The 23,804-nt window shown below is 43.0% G+C and overlaps 2 protein-coding genes across 9 annotated transcripts in view; one reads left to right on the forward strand and one right to left on the reverse strand.

Annotated features, from left to right (window-relative positions):
- Positions 1 to 19,143, forward strand: part of LOC129855139 (transducin-like enhancer protein 4) — a 94,582-nt gene extending 75,439 nt beyond the window's left edge. For 4 of the 5 annotated variants that reach the window (XM_055922497.1, XM_055922495.1, XM_055922496.1 and 1 more), the window contains 10 exons: positions 6,206 to 6,376; positions 6,495 to 6,636; positions 6,929 to 7,080; positions 7,518 to 7,606; positions 8,274 to 8,523; positions 8,613 to 8,860; positions 9,085 to 9,232; positions 9,490 to 9,640; positions 9,769 to 9,845; positions 18,994 to 19,143. In XM_055922497.1, the coding sequence (XP_055778472.1) occupies positions 6,206 to 6,376; positions 6,495 to 6,636; positions 6,929 to 7,080; positions 7,518 to 7,606; positions 8,274 to 8,523; positions 8,613 to 8,860; positions 9,085 to 9,232; positions 9,490 to 9,640; positions 9,769 to 9,845; positions 18,994 to 19,101 (1,536 nt within the window). In that variant the 3' untranslated portion in view covers positions 19,102 to 19,143. The remainder of the gene's footprint in view (positions 1 to 6,205; positions 6,377 to 6,494; positions 6,637 to 6,928; positions 7,081 to 7,517; positions 7,607 to 8,273; positions 8,524 to 8,612; positions 8,861 to 9,084; positions 9,233 to 9,489; positions 9,641 to 9,768; positions 9,846 to 18,993) is intronic. The other variant, XM_055922498.1, reaches the window with a different exon arrangement.
- A 2,892-nt stretch (positions 19,144 to 22,035) lies between these two features.
- LOC129855138 (transducin-like enhancer protein 1) overlaps positions 22,036 to 23,804 on the reverse strand; it is a 47,729-nt gene continuing 45,960 nt past the window's right edge. For all 4 annotated transcript variants that reach the window (XM_055922492.1, XM_055922493.1, XM_055922494.1 and 1 more), the window contains one exon: positions 22,036 to 23,700. In XM_055922492.1, the coding sequence (XP_055778467.1) occupies positions 23,593 to 23,700 (108 nt within the window). In that variant the 3' untranslated portion in view covers positions 22,036 to 23,592. The remainder of the gene's footprint in view (positions 23,701 to 23,804) is intronic.

The raw sequence follows: 23,804 nt of genomic DNA on the forward strand, positions 1-23,804 counted from the left end.
CAAGTCTACTCAAACAGGAATTAAAACATTCCCCGAATCGATTTTATATTATCTCCTAAATCTCATAAAAGAGCCACAAGATGGTGATTCAGCATTTCATTACTACAGAATCCTACATTCTGTGACCAATTTCAAATTAAAGCTAAACTAATTCATATTGATCAATAAAAATTCAACCGATGATTCCTGGATTCTATGGGATGCTACCAAATGTTTTATAAAAAACAAGGCAACTGTATTTGCATCTGGGTTGAATAAATTACAATTCAAGAAGATATCAGAATTGGAAATGTTGTTAACTACTTTAGAGCATTCACAACAAATACTATTTTCAGACCAGGTAGCTATTACTCTTTCCAAAGTCAAGACAGAACTTAATTTATTGATATGACCGAGAGCAGAATTTGCCATCCATCGAGTTCGACTCAACCATTACTTCCATTGTAATCTTCCCAGTCATTTACTGGCCAACAAGCTATGCAGTAATGATCAATTAGCTGATATAGCAACTATTGAATCTGAAACAGGGGAATTACTATCAGAACCCAAATTAATCAAAGATTTCCCGCTTCTATAAAGAACTGTACACATCTGATTGTAAATCCACACAATGTCAGACTAAGGCCTTTCTAAAATAATTAAGAACTCCTCTTCTCTCAACAGAGGAAGCCGCCTCGCTGGGACCCAAATCTCTCTCAATGAACTCAAAAGGGCATTGGGTAGAATGAATAAAGGAAAATCGCCTGTATGGGATTCCCCCTTAAGGTCTATTTAAAATGTGGGAATCAATTTGGTCCACTATTGCTTGAAATGATTAACACAGCATTTCACAAAGGTTCATTTGGGAGATGTGAATACACCACTAATTTAGCTAGTTTTTTTAAAAGGTAAGGATGCTACCCAGTGTTCTCACTATCGCTCCCTATCTTGATAAACACAGATATCAAACCGTTTTCCAAAATGTTGTCGTCCCGTCTTGAGACTTCCTTACCCAAAGTGGGTTTGTTAAAAAACGTTTATTCTCAGATAACCTCCGTTGACTATTACATATCTTAAATGCTTCATCAGAAACAACAGCGCCTTGGGCTGTTTTATCTCCTGTTGCAGAAAAAGCTTTTGATAGACTTGAATGGTCATATCTCTGGTCTGTCTTCGAACATATGGGAATTGGCCTCCAATTTCATTAATATGATTAAAACACTAAATATACCAATCCCTCAGCCGTGGATATTATAGGCAATATCTGCTCTGATCATTCAGAATCACAATAAGCAACAGACAAGGTGATCTGATTTCTCCTTTGTTATTTGTATTATCCATGGAACCCCTGGCCCAGACAATTTGTCATTGAAGGAAATAATACGAATTTCCCTGATCACTTCATCTCATTATACGTGGACAATATTTTACTATATCTAGACATTGTATCTCAATCACTCCCAAATGCATTGAAGATAATCGATAAATTCAGCTTCATCTCAAGTTATTAAATTAATCGAACCAAATCAGCCTTACTTCCTCTCAAGACCCAGATGGAGGACTCCATCTCTGCTTTTGGAATCCCAATAATGTCCCATTTTAAATATTTGGGTGTAATAGATTTTCTTCCTTATATAAAACCGTTTCTAAAAACTTTAACAGAATGTTCAAATCAATTCAATCCGACCTCAGTAGATGGACTAACATCCCTGTTGCTTTAACCAGCAGAATATGTATTGTCAAAATGAAAAATGGCCATGGCTGGATTTTTATAATTATATTCTTCCCATGTCTCCCACTTCTGGCTTTTGGGATAAAATCCATAGTGTGATTTAAAAATTAATAAGGCAATGTAAGTGATCCCAGATAAAATTAAGATGGAAAGAAGTAGGAGGACTATCTGTACCAAACTTGAAATTGTATTTCCAGGCACTAGCATTTTGCCCAATCCTAAATTGGTTTAGACATTATTCTTCTGCTCCCTGACTGAGTATAGAGAAAAAAATGGTGTCTCCTATTGCCTTGGAAGAGGTGGTCTTCACTGATATACCTCTTAACCCTTCTCCTACAATTTCCGTGGCTCCGCGGAAATCAAATTAACAGAAAAAAAACTCATCAAAATCCGTCTGTTTAAACAATGTAAACTACGCTTTGGTCCTACTATTGCTCACACAATCTCTATTTTGCGCAACATTTTAAAACAATGTAACTTGAAATCAAAATGGCATGCTCATACTCCAATATTTCACAATAATACCTTGCGATCTGGAGGGCGGCCTTTTGCATCCACCCTATGGTTCAAATGTGTAATCCGTACCCTTGTCGATATCATGGATAGTAATGGTTTGAAAACATTCCAAGATTGAAATACACAAACATTAACAGGCAACTTCTTTTTTCTATATTTACAACTTAGGTCAGCAATGCTGTCCTATGGAGTCCCTTGGGAAACCCAAATACCGAACCATCCAATTATGTGAAATATAAATAATTTATCTGGGCTCCCAAAAGGACGGATGTCTATAAACAACTTTTCATATTCTGAGCTAGTCATTAAAAAGTATGGTTTAGATCTAAGTGAATCTGAACAACCCTTTATTGGAACAGAATATGGAAACGTGACCATGGCATCCAGTAATCTGAACCATCAATTTATAAACTTTAAGTTTGTTCACAGACTGTATTTAACACCAAGGAAACATTTTACGAAGAAATTGGCCCCAACTCCCAACTGTTCACTGTGTCCCCTAAATCAGTTAGGCACTGCAGTTAAATGCTTCTGGGACAAAGTTACAAAATTCCTTTCAAAGTACATGAATGTAAATATTCAATGCTTTGCATGTACAGTGCATTTGGAAAGTATTCAGACCCCTTAATTTTTTCCACATTTTGTTACGTTACAGCCTTATTCTAAAATTTATTAAATTGTTATTTCTCCATCAGTCTACACAGAATACCCCATAATGACAAAGAAAAAAGCACATTTGGCAGACTTGTCCCAAAGTCACTCCTGTGTTGTCTTGGCTGTGTGCTTAGGGTCGTTGTCCTGTTGAAAGGTGAACCTTCACCCCAGTTTGAGGTCCTGAGCGCTCTGGAGCAGGTTTTCATCAAGGATCTCTCTGTACTTTGCTCCGTTCATCTGACTAGTGTGCCATTCTCTGCCGCTGAAAAACATCCCCACAGCATGATGCTGCCACCACCATGCTTTAACGTAGGGATGGTGCCAGGTTTCCTCCAGACGTGACGCTTGTCATTCAGGCCAAAGAGTTCAATCTTGGTTTCATCAGACCAGAGAATCTTGTTTCTCATGGTCTGAGAGTGTTTAGGTGCCTTTTGGCAAACTCCAAGAGGGCTGTCATGTGCCTTTTACTGAGGAGTGGTTTCCATCTGGCCACTCTACCATAAAGGCCTGATTGGTGGAGTGCTGCAGAGATGGTTGTCCTTCTGGAAGGTTATCCCATCTCCACAGAGGAACTCTGGAGCTCTGTCAGTGACCATCAACTTCTTGGTCACTTCCCTGACCAAGTCCCTTCTCCCCCGATTGCTCAGTTTGGCCAGACAGCCAGCTCTAGAAAGAGTTTTGGTGGTTCCAAACTTCTTCCATTTAAGAATGATGGAGGCCACTGTGTTCTTGGGAACCTTCAAGGCTGCAGAAATGTTTTTGTACCCTTCCCCAGATCTTTACCTCGACACAATCCTGTCTCGGAGCTCTACGGACAATTCCTTTGACCTCATTGCTTGGTTTTTGCTCTGACATGCACTGTCAACTGTGGGACCTTATATAGACAGGTGTGTGCCTTTCTAAATCATGTCCAATCAATTGAATTTATCACAGGTGGACTCCAATCAAGTTGTAGAAACATCTCAAGGATGATCAATGGAAACAGGATGCACCTGGGCTCAATTGAGTCTCATAGCAAAGGGTCTGAATACTTACGTAAATAAGGTATTTCTTTTTTTTATACATTTGCAAACATTTCTAAAAAGCTGTTTTTGCTTTGTCATTATGGGATATTGTGTGTAGATTAATGAGGAAAACAATGAATTTAATCTCTTTCAGAAGAAGGCTGTAAGGTAACAAAATGTGGAAAAGGGGATGGGGTCTGAATACTTTCCGAATGCACTGTACTGTGTTACTTAACGATGATAGTTTCTTGAATCTCCTAATTAATCAGAGACAATTACTGCTGGCAGGCAGCACTGCTGCAAAACAGATGTTGGCTATTAGATGGCAATCACCTCACTCTCTCTCAATTCACCAGTTACTACTAGAAGTTCTATCATTAGAATTATCCACAGCGAGATGTTGGGCGTGGAGACTCACTTTTGTTTTTATTTTCCTTTGCAAACAGGGTTTATTGTTACTTTTTGATTCTGTAATATGATCAAAATGATCAATACTTTATATTTCTGTACTTTTTTTGGGATGTTTTTTCTTTTTGAGCATTAGCCAACAGGAAAATGCGAACAGAGTATGAGATTGTATGAGTTTGTGTAGTGTACCTGTAGCCATCCTCAAAGAAAAAAAATGATCAAATAAACATTTTGTCACAAAACATTTTTATTTTTTTTCTATCTTTCTCGAAAATACCTAATCTTTTGTGACAACTGATGCATCCTCTCTCCTTCAGTGTGAAAGTGTTGAGTCATTGATCAGTTTGTATGCTGTACAACCCCAGGCAGTATCAGTAGCCTAGTCAAACTGTGTACTGTGCCCAGCTTCGCGCGCTGACAAACGTGAAGTAGGCTGCCTGTTCCTGATCTTGCAAATCTGTGTGGCACCTTCAATATTCAAATACTAAAATGGCTTGCGTGTTGTTAGGTTTTATTAGTTGAGTGACAAACTATGTAATTTGCTAGGTTATTGACATCTATGCGCTGCTGAAAATGTACCGGAATAAAAGTAAGCTACCGGAGACACAACTGTCATCTGGCTATAGCCTACCTGCTAAGTCTTACAATATAATTGATTGTTCAGGTTCACCATCAGCAATAATTTTGGTAGTTTTGCTTTAAACAATCAGTGTATATGATCATGTTTAAATGTACACGGTAAAATTGATAATTTCATAATGAGGACACCAATCACTCTGAATTATGAGGATCTGCTGTTCTCTCCTTTCCTAGTGAGTAAAGTCTCCCTGTTGAACACAGCTCTGGAACACACACAGACACCCCTCTCATCAGATAGCTGCAGTGTGTTTCCTTTATTTATGCCCTCAGAATATTTTAAATTGTTTAAATACGTAATGCAGTGTACCAAAATATATGTTTTATCCAAGCTTTCTGCATTTGGTACCGCGCAGCACAATGCACAAAAGCGGGAAAGTCTCTTGTGTGATTTTTACATACAGAACAATTTGAGAATTTGACCGATGTTCTTTTTTTCTTCTTTACATTTTTTTTTAGCCCCTTTTCTCCCCAATTTTCATGGTGTCCAATTGCTAGTAAGTACTATCTTGTCTCATCGCTACAACTCCCGTACGGGCTCGGGAGAGACGAAGGTCGAAAGCCATGCATCCTCCGAAACACAACCCAACCAAGCCGCACTGCTTCTTAACACAGCGCGCCTCCAACCCGGAAGCCAGCCGCACCAATGTGTCGAGGAAACACCGTACACCTGGCTCCCTTGGTTAGCGTGCACTGCGCCGGCCCGCCACAGGAGTCGCTGGTGCGCGATGAGACAAGGATATCCCTACCGGCCAAACCCTCCCTAACCCGGACGACGCTAGGCCAATGTGCGTAGCCCCACGGACCTCCCGGTCGCGGCCGGCTGCGACAAAGCCTGGGCGCGAACCCAGAGTCTCTGGTGGCGCAGCTAGCGCTGCGATGCAGTGCCCTAGACCACTGCGCCACCTGGGAGTTCGACAGATGTTCTTAATGGGTGTGTGAGAGGGGATGTCTCTGGTGATTGTTGTGGTACAGTCTGTGGATGTGTGTTCTGCTCAGACACAGCTACAGGAGATGTGCTGACTGCAGCACACTGGGAGAAGATGGGAATGTTTTTATCGGGGTGGCTGTGGCAGAGAGGTAGACAGTCTGCTGGGTTTGACTTACAGTACCGTACAGGCCTCATACACACTTGTGCTTAAATCCATACGGACACTATAGTAATCTATAATGTCTATAATCTTACAGCTTTAGAGATTTTTGACAGCTAATGTGAAGCTACGGTCTTGGGTAGTTTTGGGGTGACCTGGAGTCCCTTATCTGTCTATGTACAAAGGAACCCACGTCTCCCGCGGGCAGCCCCCCTCACTCCCCCCACGGGAACGGTCTGGACCGGGCGCCCACCCTGAGGAAGGAGTTACCAGGGTCCCCCAGGAGCCCGGGCGAGGTCCCATCCTCCCCCCTACCATGCAGCCCCACACCAGGCAAGGCCAAGGACCCAGCACAGGTATTATACATTTATTGTCAAGCATTAACATGGTTCCCAACATCAACAAATTAAAGTACTATCACTTACTTATCTGTATGAAGGTGTATCATGACTGTATCTCATTACCTCACTTTAGGTGGAGAAGTCTGGGTCTTCGTTGTCTAAGTCGGGCACCCCGTCCCCGTCTCACCATGAGGCTCTTACCCCCGGCCCCGCCGGCCCCAGTACGTCCTGCCTCCGCCTGGTCAGCAGGGTTGCCTCCTCCGCTGACCCCCTGGGTGAGTCACACACCCCCTGCTATACCATCCTATTAATCTATTGTGATCATATAGCCATGTAATACCATAATTATACTTTTAATCTGCTCATAATACCATTATAACTCACCCCTACTCCCTACTGTGATAATGTGCTCCTGTGGTACCGGTGATCAGCCAAAAGCAATAAAGACATGTTATAGTATAAGATATCACCAACACAACTATCCGTAGACCCCACCTGTCTGACCTCTCTGGTCCTCAGTGACGTAAAATGTTCTCATCCACCCTCTCTTCATCCCCCTCCCCCTAGCTCTCCGCAGTCCTCTGTCTGTGCCCCCCAGTTTGTACCCTGCTCAATTTGGGGGGGTGTCCCACGCAGGCATCAATGGGGAGCTAGCCAGTCCCGGGGGCTTCTCGCCCCAGATCAGCGCTGCCGCCAGCGTCTACACCCGCAGCCCCTTGGTGAGTTCTTTAGCACACCTCACTCATCTCTCTGTTTAAAGCAGGTGTCCACAACTCCAGACCCCAAGGGCTGCATTGTCTATCTTCTTTGTCTCGTCCTGGCACTTAATTGATCAATTATGTCCCAAATTGGCCAGTTAGTGCACCCACCTGGTAGCCCAGGTGTGAATCAATTACTAATTATAAGGAAACAAATAAAGTCTAAACACTGTGGCCCTGAAGCATGGAAGATATGCATCACTGGTTTAAAACAAAACGTACAGCCTTATTCTGTTTTGACAATGTTTTCTGTGGTAGTAACTGGTTTGAAAGCCTATGTTGGATGAATTGTCAAGATTTTACTGAATTTGATAAGATTAGGATTTACTGAGATTGAACTGTTACAACACCGGATGATTATTTTAGTAATCCTCCTCATGTCTTGGTCCTTCTCCTAGGCTCTCCAGGTGGCATATGAGTCTCGGTCCCACATCAGGGCCCCAGGGCTGTCCTCCTCACTGCCTGGTGGATCCTCTGGGGGAAAACCGTATGTCGCTCCTCTCCTCCATCCAAACATAGAGAACCGTCGTTGTTGTTGTTTTAGCTGGGGCAAGCAGCAAGCTCTCCCAATTTAGATATAAAATTACACAACAACCTTGGCCAGTTAGTGCTATTGATTGTAGGGCCGGGATGATACCAGTATCGCAATATTTTGTTTTAATGTCAAAAATGAAAATATGAAGCATACCAAACTCTGGTCCTTTTAAAAACCAGCTCTATTTAAAATATTGTGTGTTATAGCTTGGAAAATAAATAAATGGGACTTTGGATGACAACATATTGATGATTGTTTCCATCATTATGTTTCCTAAAGAAGTTCAATACGCGTTGTGTTTTGTTTCCTTGCCCACGATAATAACGTTCTCAATACTGATATTGTCCCGTCCCTAACTGATTTGGTATTGGAAATAGCACTCTTACTCTGGCCCCTGTAATACAATCTTCCCTTTTGCATTTTACCAAAGGCTATTGTGTAAAAACAATTAGCAAGGTTTGGGTGAATATTTCTCAATTGCCATTCCCATTGCAGTGTTGACAGTCTTCAATGCTTTTGCATGACTGTTTGTAATAATATACAGATTTCTATTTCAGTGGATGGCACTCGTTCCATTTTCTCCTACTTCCCTCCCTCTGTTTTCCTCCTCTCTCACCAGTGCCTACTCTTTCCATGTAAGTGCGGATGGACAGATGCAGCCGGTGCCTTTCCCTCCGGACGCCCTGATGGGCCCGGGCATCCCTCGGCATGCCCGGCAGATCCACACTCTGAACCATGGAGAGGTGGTGTGTGCCGTCACCATCAGCACCTCCACACGCCACGTCTACACCGGCGGCAAGGGGTGTGTCAAGGTGTGGGACATCAGCCAGCCTGGCAGCAAGAGTGCCATGGCCCAGCTCGACTGTCTGGTGAGTGGACACAAACTTTAAAAGGCTTAACCAATCACATTGATTGTTTTAGCTGTCCAATACATATGTTCTCTCTTTCCACCAATCAGAACAGGGATAACTACATCCGCTCATGTAAGATTCTCCCTGATGGGCGGACACTCATCGTTGGAGGTGAGGCTAGCACACTGTCAATCTGGGACTTGGCCACACCCACTCCCCGCATCAAGGCGGAGTTGACGTCTTCTGCCCCGGCCTGCTACGCTCTGGCCATTTCCCCCGACAACAAGGTCTGCTTCTCCTGCTGCAGCGACGGAAACATCGTAGTCTGGGACCTGCACAACCAGACCCTGGTTAGGTAAGGAGAGGAGAAGGGGGTAAGGAGGAGAGGGGGATAAATAGAAGGTTAGGAGGGGTAGAGAGGTGGGGGGGGGGGGGGGACATCAGGGTCTGGGACCTGCACAGCCAGGGCAGCAGAAGAGAGGAGGGTAGAGGGGGAGGAGAGCAGGGCAGTGGGCTAGATGACTATGGATCACATCTGAATGGCTCTGGGTTGATGTTGATTGTATCTCTGCTCCCCAGGCAGTTCCAGGGCCACACTGACGGGGCCAGCTGTATTGACATCTCCAACGATGGGACCAAACTGTGGACGGGAGGGCTGGACAACACAGTACGCTGCTGGGACCTGAGAGAGGGACGACAGCTGCAGCAGCACGACTTCACCTCACAGGTACTGATGAAACACCTGAGACGTTGTGAGACTGGCTAACGCTAGCTATGACTAACTCAGGACTGTCTTTCTGAGAAGACTTCACCTTAATATGATAGTGTAGCTATCAGCCTCTATTTCAGATCAGTCACTCTGCTCCTCTCTGTTGTATCATATCTCCATGATGATGCAGATGATAATCTTTGTCAGATGAGCACCGTTCAGTTGTGTAATTAGCTTTTTCTCTCTCCTTGCTCTCATCCTCTCTCTCCCTCCAGATCTTTTCTCTGGGCTACTGTCCTACAGGAGAGTGGCTGGCAGTGGGCATGGAGAGCAGTAATGTAGAAGTGCTGCATGTCTCCAAACCAGACAAGTACCAGCTGCATCTCCACGAGAGCTGTGTGCTCTCCCTTAAGTTTGCCTCCTGTGGTACGTACAAGCGCAGAACTCTGACTGACACTCACATACACTCTCCTAACTTACATAATTATGCTAATGAGATGTATAGTGGTTGGATGCATCAGCTAACTCTGAAGTATAACATGTGTGTGTTTCAGGCAAGTGGTTTGTGAGCACAGGGAAGGACAATCTGCTGAATGCATGGAGGACGCCATATGGAGCCAGTATTTTCCAGGTGAGAGAGAGAGGCAGGATAGCCCTCTGGTTAATACTCATATAGTATTGTACCGTCAGTGAACCCAACACTAACCCTATCCCACCCCAACACAATTTATTTTCCCTATCCCACGACCAACACCAATCCATAGCCCAATCTTCTAATATTCTCCTGTTCCCATCAGTGTGTGTGAGTGAGAGCACTGGCATAGCACAACCCCCCACAGCCCCTGGGGTGTTGGGGGCCCCCTGTTTTTCCATCAGCCCCATGGCAAAATGTGTAGAATTTCAGGAAATTAGCTATAAAACTGCAACATTTTCTCTCAGCCGCATGACAAAATGTGTAGAATAGCTTTACATTAGCTATAGAACAGCAACATTCACTCTCTGCCCCATGGCAAAAGGTATAGAATAGCATGAGATTAGCTCTAAAACTGCACATTTTCTCTCTGGCAAAATTAAATGTGTAGAATTGCAGGAAGTTAGCTTCTAACTGTGGGACAGAGATTGAAAGACAAGTTTATCACAGATATGATTCAAGGTGACTTTCTGGGCTTCATTAGACAGAGAACAGACTGCATCACACACACTTTAGGCTTTATCTGTGCTGGGTATGTATGAGTGTGATGATGAGCTACAGGAAGACCGTTTAAAAGGGAGATATTGTGTTGTGTGTGGGAGGGAGGCAGTATGGCAGTCATTGCTGTTTGCTAGTCTAGTGCAGGGAGGAAGGAATATGCAGCCTTGGCTGGTGTCTCCTTAGAGCTCTGATGAGCACAGAGGCTATCTTTATTATCCAAATGCCCCTCAGTTCCCTCTACATGACGTCTCACAATCTCCCTTGCATCCCTCTCTATCTCTCTGTGTGTGTCTCTCTCTTTCTCTGTGTCTCTCACACTATGATACCCTTTTCAGACATATGGAATGTGGCACCTTGAAAGCACCTCGGCTACAGCATGTTTGTTTGTCTGTAAGGGTACATATACTACAGCTTTTGAAATGCTGACACGGAACCTTCTCTGGAAATTCGAAGCGCCACTAAAACGGGCATTTTACTTGTCTATAAAGGAATGCCACTTCTGAAGTGGGACTAACATCAATCATTAGGCGAACTGTAAATAATAATCTTGAGATGCCTGCTCGTAACCTGCCTGCCTGCTGCCTGTGCGCAGACCACTCTCCTAAAAAAAATATGTTAAAGTTCATTAAATACTGTGACTTACCCAGACATTTAGTAGAAAGAAAACACATCTAGCTTCCCCACCATAAAAAACAGCATAAAAACAACACAGCAATCAGGAACGTTTATTGTCGTCAGGGAAACGATACAGAACATTCTATGCCGGAGCAGAATTCTACTGTCTGAAAAAGTACAGACGCTTCTGATGCTGCACTTTTTTAAATTGTCTTAAAGGTTATCAGTTGTTGCTATCGAAACGTTACTGTAGTGGCGTTCTGTCTATAAAGGGTATTATTCTGCTACTTCCTCTCTCGCTTTCTTTCTCTTGCTCGCTTTTACTCCCCTGATTCATCTCTCTCTCTCACATGTACATACCCCCCCTTTCTCCTCCCTCCAATTACTCTCACTCAACACTACCTCATCCCTTGTACCGATCCATCCTCTCTCCCTCCTCCCCGTCTCTCGATGTAGTGTGAGTCTGTCAGTCAACATGGCCTCTCTCACCAGTGGCCTGCTGATTGACAGCCCTGGTGATATGAACCTGTCATGTGGAGGAGAGAGGGGATGCAAGGAGGATGAGATTGAAAGAGGAGGGAGTGGAGGGAGAGAAGTAGATGGGTAGAAGTGGGAGGAGGTAGAGGTTTAAAGGAGGGATGGATTGAGAGAGGAGCAGGGCTAGTAGGGAACCATCTGGGGACAGGATCATAGGTCTGATGTAGACAGAGACGGATCCTGGTGGAGACAGAATGGAGGTACAGTAGTAGGGATTGTTTATTCAGTTATTGTACAGAAAGTCGGAGAGAGAGTAGCACTCGAGATGTCATAGAAATCAAATTACTTGTCACATGCGCCGAATACAACAGGTGTAGACCTAACAGTGAAATGCTTACTTACAAGCCCTTAACCAACAATGCAGTTAAGAAAAATAAGTGTTAAGTAAAAAATAGATAAGTACATTTTTTAAATAAAAATAACAAATTATTAAAGAGCAGCAGTAAAATAACAGTAGCAAGGCTATATACAGGGGGTACTGGTACAGAGTCAATGTGTGGGGGCACCGGTTAGTCTAGGTAGTTGAGGTGATATGTACATGTAGGAGTTAAAGTTAACAACACTTGTGCCTATATATCCTCCAAACACCGGCTTCTCGGGCATTATCACTTAAGTATACCACGGGTATGACAAAACCAGTTATTTTTGCTGCTCTAATTATTTTGGTAAACAGTTTAGAATAGCGTTGCTTCGTGCCTAAGAACAGCTCTTAGCCGTGGTATATTGGTCATATACCACACCTCCTCGGGCATTATTTCTTAAGTAGAACATGAATTGCATCATTCAAGTCAAGTGTGTGTCCCCCAAAATTGATGGATTTATTGATCCCCTTCCCATTCTCTGGAAGTCACCCTCAGGCTGCGTTTCAAACTCATATATGACACACCCTCCTCCACTTACCCTCGCCTTATGCCCTTAGGGGAATCCCCGTGGCCATCTTTGTCGTTGTTCCAAATGATTAGCCAAGCAAGGGAAGTTGGCAATGTAAGCCCCTAAAAGCCCTCGTTTTTAGTCGGCTTTGCGAGTGTACAATTATGTTCACTCCTGGCCTGAAACGCCCCATAATTCAATTCACGATGATTGTACATCCGCTAAGAAAAGTCCACCAAAACTTAAAACCAACATTAATATGGAGAAGTCAACATACAAGCGTAAGTAAAAACAAATGTAAATAAGTTGGAAATTGTGCTACTAATGCACATGACGTCTCAAACACGTAATGATGTTTTTGTTTGGTTAGCTTTTGGAAACGTTAACCTGTCTAGGATGAGGGTGCCGCTAGCGGCACTCCCCCCCCACCCCCACTGAAAAGGCAGAGCCGCGAAATTCAATTTTTTTTTTTTTTTTTAATATTTAACTTTCACACATTAAAGTCCAATACAGCTAATGAAAGACACAGATCTTGTGAATCCAGCCAACATGTCCGATTTTTAAAATGTTTTACAGGGAAGACACAATATGTAAAGATGTAAATCTATTAGCTAAAAACACATTAGCATAATCCACCATCTTTTATTTGTCCACCAACAACAGTAGCTATCACTAATTCGGCTAAACTAAGATATTTATAGCCCCTAACCAAGAAAAAAACTCATCAGATGACAGTCTGATAACATATTTATGGTATGGGATAGGTTTGGTTAGAAAAATGTGCATATTTCAGGTAGATGGCATAGGTTACAATTGCACCCACCGTCACAAATGGACTAGAATAACTACATAGAGCAACGTGTTTACCTACTTACTAATCATCAAACATTTCGTAAAAATACACAGCATACACTAATCGAAAGACACAGATCCTGTGAATACAGACAATATTTCAGATTTTCTAAGTGTCTTACAGCGAAAACACAATAAATCGTTATATTAGCATAGCACATGTGCAAACATTACCCCAGCATTAATTCTAGCCAAAGTGAGCGATAACGTAAACATCGCCAAAATATATTATTTTTTCACTAACCTTCTCAGAATTCTTCAGATGACACCCCTGTAACATCACATTACAACATGCATATACAGTTTGTTCGAAAATGTGCATATTTAGCCACCAAAATCATGGTTACACAATGACAAAAGTAGCCCAGCTGGTGAGAAAATGTTGGTGCGCCATATTAGACAGTGATCTACTCTTATACATAAATACTCATAAACGTGACTAAAAAATATAGGGTGGACAGCGATTGATAGACAATTTAATTCTTAATACAATCGCGGATTTACATTTTTTAAATTATCCTTACTTTTCAATACAGTTTGCGCCAAGCGAAGCTACGTCAAAAAACATGGCGTCCTAAGCCACTAACATTTTTCGACAGAAACACGATTTATCATAATAAAAATGTCCTACTTTGAGCTGTTCTTCCATCGGTATCTTGGGCAAAGGATCCTTTCTTGGGTCTAATCGTCTTTTGGTGGAAAGCTGTCCTCTTGCCATGTGGAAATGCCAACTGCGTTCGGGATGAACTGGAAGCGTGCCCAGCGATTCACAGCGTTTCAGAAATAAATGTCCCAAAATCGCACTAAACGGATATAAATTGCTATAAAACGCTTTAAATTAACTACCTTATGATGTCTTTAACTCCTATAAGGAGTCTTAACATGACCGGAGAAAGATTACTCCCAACACTAATGCTTGGAACAGGTGCGGGTCGGTGTCCTCCACGCGCATGACGCACCAAGAAAAGAGTTGCTAGCTACAGGGTTTTTTAATTTATAGTGCCTGTGAACGCGCAATCGACCCCATTCAAATCGTCATCACGTAAAGGCATCCAGGGGAAGACGTAAGCAGTGTCCGTATACTCATAGCAATAACAGTGGCCTTTTAACTGACTCCAGATCAGGGGCCAACATTTCTGAAATCTGACTCCATGTCAGGGAAATTGCTGTAGAATGGGTTCTGTTCCACTTAGAGACAAAATTTCAACTCCTATAGAAACTATAGACTGTTTTCTATCCAATAATAATAATAATATGCATATTGTACGATCAAGAATTTTGTGGGAAGCCGTTTCAAAAATTACACGATTAGCATAAATAGTGACAACAGCGCCCCCAGCCTCAACAGGTTAACTTGCGCACATAAGGCCACCCCCCCCCCCTCCCCCCTGATATAGTAGGATGGCTAATATTCGATGTCTGCGGATGCGTGCTCTTCTAGCCAAGATATGAAATGCAATCATAATTGACTGTAGCGCATATAAAGCACCGACAACTACCGGTGGCTGAAAACACAATAGTTGCGGGCCGAACGAGTAATGAATTACTGGACAAAGGCGGTCCATTTCAAATGAATTCCTTCCTCCCTTGCCCTGCAAGTGTAAACTCGTCAGACGTCATGGTACGTCATCAGAATCCACTTAATTTGAGGACTGAGGGGAGAGGGTGTGTCGTTTAAGTTGTTTGGAATGCAGCCACACTCTGCAGTCCAAACACTTAAAAGACACACCCTCGTACACTTACTCTCACCTTATGCCCTTGGGAGAATCCCCGTGGCCATCTTGGAGGGTGATCCAAATGATTAGCCAAGCAAGGGAAGTTTGCAACGTAAGCCCCTCAGCCCTCGTTTTTAGTCGGTTTTGCGAGTGTACAATTATGTTCATTCTGGGGCCTGAAACTCCCCATAATTCAATTTGCGAGATTTTACATCTGCTAAGAAAAGTCCGCAAAAATGTAAAAACAACATCAATGGAGAAGTCAACATACAAGTGTAAGTAAAAAGGAATGCAAATAAGTTAGAAATTGTTCTACTAATGCACATGTAGGCACAAACGTCTCGTAACCAAACAAAAACATATTGCATGTTTATCTTTTGGAAATTGTAGAATTAAAACATTTTACTTCAGAAGTTCCAGCTAGGCAGGCTAACGTTAGTTAATTAATTTGCTAGCTATCATACTGTAGGCGTATATTTAATATAAGTAGACATGCACTCGTATTTGTCTGTAGTGCCTATAAAGCACCCCTGAAAACACAATCATTGCGGGATGAACGAGTGACGAATTTCCGATCATGGGCCGTCCATTTCTAAAAATCATTCCTTCCTCCCTCTTTTTTCCCTATATATTTTTTTATTAACAATAAATCAATACAGGAAGTACATGTGGGAACACAATTATATATAAATAATATACAAATGACAATTGGGCTATGGGTACAATATCACATTACACAAGGACCTTAAGGGACATACATACACTTATAATTCTAACAATTTTTTTGTTCGTAGAGTATTCCTTCGCCCCTCGCCCTGTATACTCGTCAGACGTCATCACACGTCATCAGAAGTGTCCACTTAATTTGAGAGCTGAGGGGATAGGGTGTGTCTTTTAAGTGGTTTGACGGCTAACCTGTGTGTTGGAAGAGCGGTATAGCAGGCAGCTGAGTCACGTGACTGAGAGTAGAGCTACGCACGTTATGACAAGTGATGTGAGCACAACAAACGAACAGCACTAGCTAACTAATATGACGTATCTAAAAAAATATATGTGACAACTCCTCTCTTGCTGCGAAAAAAAAAATAGGGTCATAGTTTTCAGGCCTTTTGATCGGGTTTTGAGTAGTCATTCGCTGGAGAATTTAGCTAGACCTGGCAACCCTACACCCAATGCGCCTTGTGTGTCTGTGTGAAAGGACCGTTGTTACCATAGCAACGTCTTCACCCTGGGCTCTGAGGTAGACTGAGAGGAACTGCAAGTTGAACATGGTTGAGATTGTAGACTCGTAAATTGCAGTTTCTTTAGGTGATTTTACAGGTAGCTAGCTACTTCGCATGCTGATATTGACGTTGGTATTATTGTGTATAGCTACGTTTGCTGACTAGTAGATACCTAGCTAACTAGCCAGCCAGTCCAGAGAGCGCATTGCATTGTGGATTTTGTAGTCGACTTGATCTGCAAGATTTTCACGTTACTTCCAACCTTGTTATGACGACAAAATGAATAATTTGTCAACAAAAATATTGTTCTCACATATTTAACACTGTAATCATAGGAATTTGTGGTTTTGGTTGGATTGTTCCTTTAAGAACCTGGGTTGACTTTTTGAAATGTTTATTTAACATTTATTTAACTAGGCAAGTTAGTTGAGAACAAATTCTTATTTACAATGACGGCCTAACCTGGACGATGCTGGTGCTGGGCCAATTGTGCACTGCCCTATGGGACTTCCAATCACAGTCGGTTGTGATACAGCCAGGAATCGAACAAGGGTCTGTAGTGATGCCTCTAGCACAGAGATGCAGTGGCTTAGACCGCTCCGCCACTCGGGAGACATCACTCTGCCGGTCAGATGAAGAAGAATAAAAGTTACAGGCACCATTGTCCGTTATAAAACATGTATTGTGTAGCAATTACCATTACTGGGATGATCTAAAACCCTTGTAATGACTTGGTAATTTTCTAAAAAGTAGAGATAATACACCAGAAAGACCATAATATATTATTTACTATTCCGATTGTGTCCAAACAAAAACATGTTATTTTGTGCCCTATTTTGATTCAATTAATACATCTAGGCGGTAATCAGTGAGGCTGGTGGGAGGAGCTATTGGAGGACGGGCTCATTGTAATGTCTGGAATGGAATAGAGTCAAACATGTGGTTTCCATATGTTTCGTACCGATCCAATAATCCATTCCAGCCAATACAATGAGCCTGTCCTCCTATAGCTCCTCCCACCAGCCTCCTCTGAAAATACACATTAGGGCATTTTGAGCTATAAGGAGCCATCTCTGTAGTGGACCAACATAGAGATAAGCCTTGTTTATACCTAGTGCTTATATAACAGTATAGCTTCCGTCCCTCTCCTCGCCCCTACCTGGGCTTGAACCAGGGACCCTCTGCACACATTGACAACAGCCACCCTCAAAGCATCGTTACCCATTGCTCCACAAAAGCCACGGCCCTTGCAGAGCAAGGGGAACAACTACTTCAAGGTCTCAGAGCGAGTGACGTCACCAATTGAAACGCTATTAGCGCGCACCCCGCTAACTAGCTAGCCATTTTACATCGGTTACACTTACATGCGTCCTTTGTCCAGATCTTCTTTGAATATAATGTATTTATTTATTTTAAGACCCATATTGATGCCATAAGTCAATGGTGCCACATGTCAATGATTTTAGAGGGTGGGATAATGATGATTTAAATGGTTTCACTGTCCAGATCTGTCTACACAATGTGTCTGGATATCTTACAGGAGGTGGTCAGGAAGACCTGATCACAATCAGTTTAATGCATATTTTAATCATCTACACCTGTCTAAAAATGTGGGCACAATCAGAATGTGGACAAAGGACACATGTTAGAACCAGGTATAAACGGTGCTATAGAGGCATGAGGCGAGTGAGACATTAGCTTCCTGAGTAGAGCAGTGATGTGTGGTGCCATGTGGGACCCACAGGGAGATCTCTCCTAATTACTGTCACTCACCCACCGCTGTGGAAGTGAGTTCCTTCCCAGACCTCACCCACCGCTGTGGAAGTGAGTTCCTTCCCAGACCTCACCCAACGCTGTGGAAGTGAGTTCCTTCCCAGACCTCACCCACCGCTGTGGAAGTGAGTTCCTTCCCAGACCTCACCCACCGCTGTGGAAGTGAGTTCCTTCCCAGACCTCACCCACCGCTGTGGAAGTGAGTTCCTTCCCAGACCTCACCCACCGCTGTGGAAGTGAGTTCCTTCCCAGACCTCACCCAACGCTGTGGAAGTGAGTTCCTTCCCAGACCTCACCCACCGCTGTGGAAGTGAGTTCCTTCCCAGACCTCACCCACCGCTGTGGAAGTGAGTTCCTTCCCAGACCTCACCCACCGCTGTGGAAGTGAGTTCCTTCCCAGACCTCACCCACCGCTGTGGAAGTGAGTTCCTTCCCAGACTTCACCCACCGCTGTGGAAGTGAGTTCCTTCCCAGACCTCACCCAACGCTGTGGAAGTGTGTTCCTTCCCAGACATATGTGTTCCTGAGTAAACACACATCTGTCTCTCACTGAACCTCTCTGTCTCATACTGTCTGTGACTCCGTTTAGTTTAGTTTATTCATTCGACCATTTAAAAAAAACAAGCAAACATAAAACTTGAAAAAGCGATACATGCACATGAATAAAATCATTGAGGATAACACACAATAAAGTCTGGGACTTATTTCCATTGTGGTCCTCGAGACAAGATGGCTAGACAAGATCCAACACAGTATGGCAGTGCCTTATCAGTCTCTCTCTGTTTAAACTCAGTTTCACTCCCTTGTTTAAGACATGTAGCTGTGTGGAGCTGAGTGTTATTACACCTACTGATAATGACCAGGCATTGGCAGGTCCACCTCTGGTCCACATCAGAGTTCATGGATGACTCACTGATTTGTAACAACTTTTTCCTTTTCTTCCTCTCTCTGTCTCTTTCCCCCTCCCGCTCTCCTTTCTTCTTCTTGCTCTCTCTCTGTCAGTCCAAGGAGTCCTCGTCTGTGCTGAGTTGTGACGTGTCACCGGATGATAAGTACATAGTGACTGGTTCTGGAGACAAGAAGGCTACCGTGTATGAGGTGGTCTACTGAGAACAGGAAATAAGTGTGTGTGTGGGGGTGGGGGGGGGGGGGGGGGGGGGGGGTTACCTACGTCAGGACCACAGCAGGGCAGGTGGGGGCAGCCATGGCTCTTTTGTACAGTAGCAATCTCCCCAGCTCCGGCTCCCAAAGGACCCTACTATAACACCCCCCTCAACTCAGCTAGCTGCTCATCCCAGCATGTACACTACCACCATAGCCCTGAGGATGGGGCAGGGTAGAAAGAGGGAGAGTAAGATGGAGGGAGAGGGCTAGAGATAACAAGAGAAAGAAGAGGAGAGGGAGGAAAGGAGGGTAATTAGTGCTGTTTTCTGATTAAGAGCTCAGCAGAAGGGAAACCCCAGAGGAGCAGCGTGCCACTCTGGGAGCTGCAGCGAGGAGCACTGATACCAGACAATCGATTCATTAGTCAGACAGTGGAACCCTTAATGATGCCAACGCTGCGCCACAGCTCCCCAGCCAGGGGTGTCAGGAGCTTGGGAGAGCTATCACCGTGAGCCGTGCTGGAGAAGTGCTGGAGCTCTGCCCCAGAGATATACCCACAACACAGAGATATACACACACACACAGCCCTGCACCCAATTAAATATTCATAGCAGCGCTCCCCGTCTCACTCCCCTAATATCTATTTTACTTTTGTCTCACAAAGGCCGCGTTTAATGAGGAGCGGAGTCAATCTGAGTCTCAGCGGGCCCCTGTGCCACAAACACTAAACAGACAGGAGCAACACTGGGCTATGCTGTTCATCTTCATGCTTACCAATGGCTTGTTCTCCTGACACCACTCACCGTTTAATGCTCATTTAACTTCCCTGTTTAATACATGCTTCAACGTGTAGCAGAAAAGGAAATTGATGATATCCACGTATATTGTAAAACCCTGCTTCGATAGAACTTGTCACAGAGCTTAATGTGTACATTTGTTTTAAGTCACGCTCAAGCTACTTGAATAGTTGTTGCTTTATGTTTTAAGATGGTGCTGTGTTTGCCTATGTCTGTACGTTGGCCTTGGAGAGCAAAATGAACCGATACACTACACGACCTAGTGACACACAAGTGGGTGAGGGAAATATATTTGTCTTTTTGTTTTTTTATCTGATGTGTCCTTCTCCTTGATGGTGACAGGCAGTGGACTGTACTACCCTTTTCACAACACCACATGGGCCCTAAAACTGGGCTACCATTTTGGGGAAGGCTTGTTCCGACTCCTGTTTTTGTTCCCGTTTCAAGCAGAAGTGATAACTGTACTTATGTAGGTTTTCAGTCATTAGTGTGTTATGCTATTTCAGTGTTTCTGTTCAGTCTGTAGTCAGTCAGTATACAGCAGCAGGTGTTAGGTCATGTCGCTGTGTTGGGGAAAGGTAAAGAGACATTGGGAAGTGTACAGTATATGGTGCCTGCCTCCCCACCCCACTCTTATTGCCTGTCAGCCATAGACAGTCTCAATTCAAAATCAAATTTTATTGGCCACATACACATATTTAGCAGATATTATTGCGGGTGAGTGTCTCTCAGCTCACTGACCACGTTTACATGCGTACATGTATTCCGGATTGTAGTTCATATCCCGCTTAAGGTCTTATTTTGGATCAGTTATTTCCATGCACCTTTGATATCCCTATCGTAAGTATCCCTGTAACCATGAATAAACAGAATATTCCTCATTTTAAGTTCATATGGGTTAATTGGAATAGTAACTGAAATATGGACACTGACTGTAGGTCTATAACCTCACATGTAGTGTAATATAATATTAACTCCTGCTGAATTATGCATTTCTTGCAGTAAAATTATACAATGAATGTAAATTTTGTTAGGAACTAGAGTGAGAAAAATGATCTCTTGGGGAAAATGGTGTGTAATGCGTTTTATCTTTGACACTTATGCAAGCAGACAGTATTTCAACCACATGAAGATATGCACCCAAGACAAACAAGTCTTTTTGGAAACGTGTTTCATCATTTTATCAGCTTTTCATTTCCTTAAAACCAGTCAAACTGATCACGTTCAGACATTTTGCACAGGACCAATCTTTCCACTGTTTAAATTATTGCATTTTCTCCCCGGTCCCTGAACGAAACAGACAACTTTACTGGTGTTAAATAGATTACTAATGCATTCATTCTATCGATGGAAATTATAATCTGGCCTACTAAATGTCAGAAATGTGTCAAAATAAGGGTGAAAGTAGTCAGTAAGCTATACGGTCCAGTATGGAGTCTAAGCAAAATAAATTATGGAAGACTACTTTTTGAAGTGATTTGTTTGACAATCAGATAAACATCACACCACCCATGATATTCGAAACGGGATCAAATGTTTATATGCCACAGTATCCCGTCTAAGATTAGCACATCCCAGGTATTTTATCTGGTTTTCTCATAACCGGGATACAAGCTTTTTCGGGTTATTGTAAAACATATCCTGTTGTGTCAACTTAGAAACGGAATACTTAAGTATCCAGAATAACGGGATATTGGTGTGCATGTAAACGTGGTCACTGTCAATAAAACTTTCACAGCCCCTGCTTTCTGTTACGACAGTTAATGACTTTTGTTTTTAAGTGCTCAATTCAAGCCGTAGCGCGATTGAAATTTAAGGGTCATCTTCGATTGAGCCGACATATGCAGTGTTTACCGTTAATGAAGTCTCCTTGAAAGTGGGAACATTGCGTTTAAATTTCTACCGCACTGTAGCACAGCTCTTCAGCGCTACGGATTGAATAGTGCTCTTATTTAATGATTTAAAGCCAATTAACTTTTAAAAAATGCATTGTTTTCGTTTCTAACAAATTTCCTGTGTGTTCTACAAGAAATACGACTGGAAAAAATAAAGTGTTCATCTTTTAAGTGCCTGAGTATTCATTTTTCTTATTGAATGCAGTTTTGAATGTTGGAGGCATGCAGTACAGTATGAAGACACCAAGAACCATACAAAATAGTTTATTGGTCTCATTACATCACCTAGATCTACTCTTGCCCACATCATTCCCCCAGCCTTAACGTCTTTCACCTAGCCAACACCCTAGCCGACAGGTCCATTCCTTGGCCAGTACACACCGGCTCCCCATCTAGAGAATACCTCCATCATCCCATAAATCACCAGCTCCTCCAGGTAAATGTCTAGGCCAGGGCCACTTCATCCCACTTCTAATGAGAGTCCATTATAAAGACATGGCCCTGGGGGGCCTCCATGACATCGCTGCTGTACTCTTCAGACCGTTCAGATTTATAGGGGGGCACAGTAGCTTTGAACACATTGTGTTATCATTATCCATCTGTACACAGGCAGAACTTTACACTCCTGGAACATGTCCACCTTTGGATATGAGACCTACTCATGGTTGAGGCTTCTGTTCTGAGCAAAGCTGTACTATAGAAAGCAAATACACCGGGTGTGTGTAGGGAAGGGTTAAGAGGACACTGAAGTTAGAGGCAGGTCCTCCTCACCCACACTTCCAGTTAAGGACACAATGAGACAATGACATTAAAAGCAGCAGACAGTCAGCCAGACTCATATCAAAGCTCCCACTAAGCTGTGTGGCTGCAGACATCTTACCAACCTTTCCAGACTCATCAGCCCTGTATGGTGGTTAGTCACAGTCCTGCTTCTCTTGGGAATATGAACTTAAGATACTCAACTACAATGTACAAACCATCATACAATTTAGTTGCTTTTCCCATTTCTTTTTCTCCCCGGCTCTAAGCAAATCCAACCCACGAATGTCATTTTTTTGCCTTTAGAGAGCTTTATTTACAGTTGATATATACTGAGTTCAAAGGTCACGATGCAGTAGTGAAAATACCTGTCTATGTGCCCTAACAAATACAATAGAAAACATGTAATTGTTGAGTGTTGATGGAAGTAGCCATTTCCCTGAAATTGCAGAATACTGTGAACACAAATTTTTGTTTTGTATTCTGGATAGTGTTCTGTCCTTTTATCATGTATTACAATACAATCATATTGCTGCTGAATCTAACCACCTTTAGTCATTGGAATCTCACAGCAAACTGTCTGTCTGCCATGCCATCTGCTAGACAGACAGTGATACGAGCAGAGACTGAGTAAGGCTACACACAAAACTGTGGTCACCCACCCACACTGACACCCCTCCGTCCAGTTCCACCCCCCCTCCAGCACTCACAACCCCATGGTCCAACTGCTCATGAATTCTAAGGCTAAAAAAATATGTTTTTTCATTTTGTAAAAAAAAGAGGGGAAAAAGGTGGGGGGAAAACAGAGGTCTTTGGAGGAATCCCACGTTTTGTGTCGCTAGACTACCAGCTTTTTCTGAGCATATTTTTTTTAAAGGTCAAAGTTCCAGATATTCGACTTTACCCTCATCTGCATCCTTTACAAAAGTAAATAAAACAAAGTACAATGTGTCTCTGGTCTCCACGACGCCCACCACTCTCTTTACAGTCCATTGGTGCGCCAAGGGAGCCTCAACACCACTTTATCCAATCAGAGTGCTCCCTCCTCAGTAGATGACTTCATACACAGTGGCCTTCTTGTCACCCGAGCCTGTCACAATGAACTGGTCATCAGGGGAGATGTCACAGCTGAGCACAGAAGAAGACTCCTTTGACTGGAAAAACAAATGTTTTTTTGTTTTTAAAGACTCCAGTTACACACACACAGGCCATATTCACAGAGACAATATCCTTACAAAAAAGTGATTTATATAATAAA

The sequence above is a fragment of the Salvelinus fontinalis genome, chromosome 5, assembly GCF_029448725.1.
Source record: "Salvelinus fontinalis isolate EN_2023a chromosome 5, ASM2944872v1, whole genome shotgun sequence".
NCBI lineage: Eukaryota > Metazoa > Chordata > Actinopteri > Salmoniformes > Salmonidae > Salvelinus > Salvelinus fontinalis.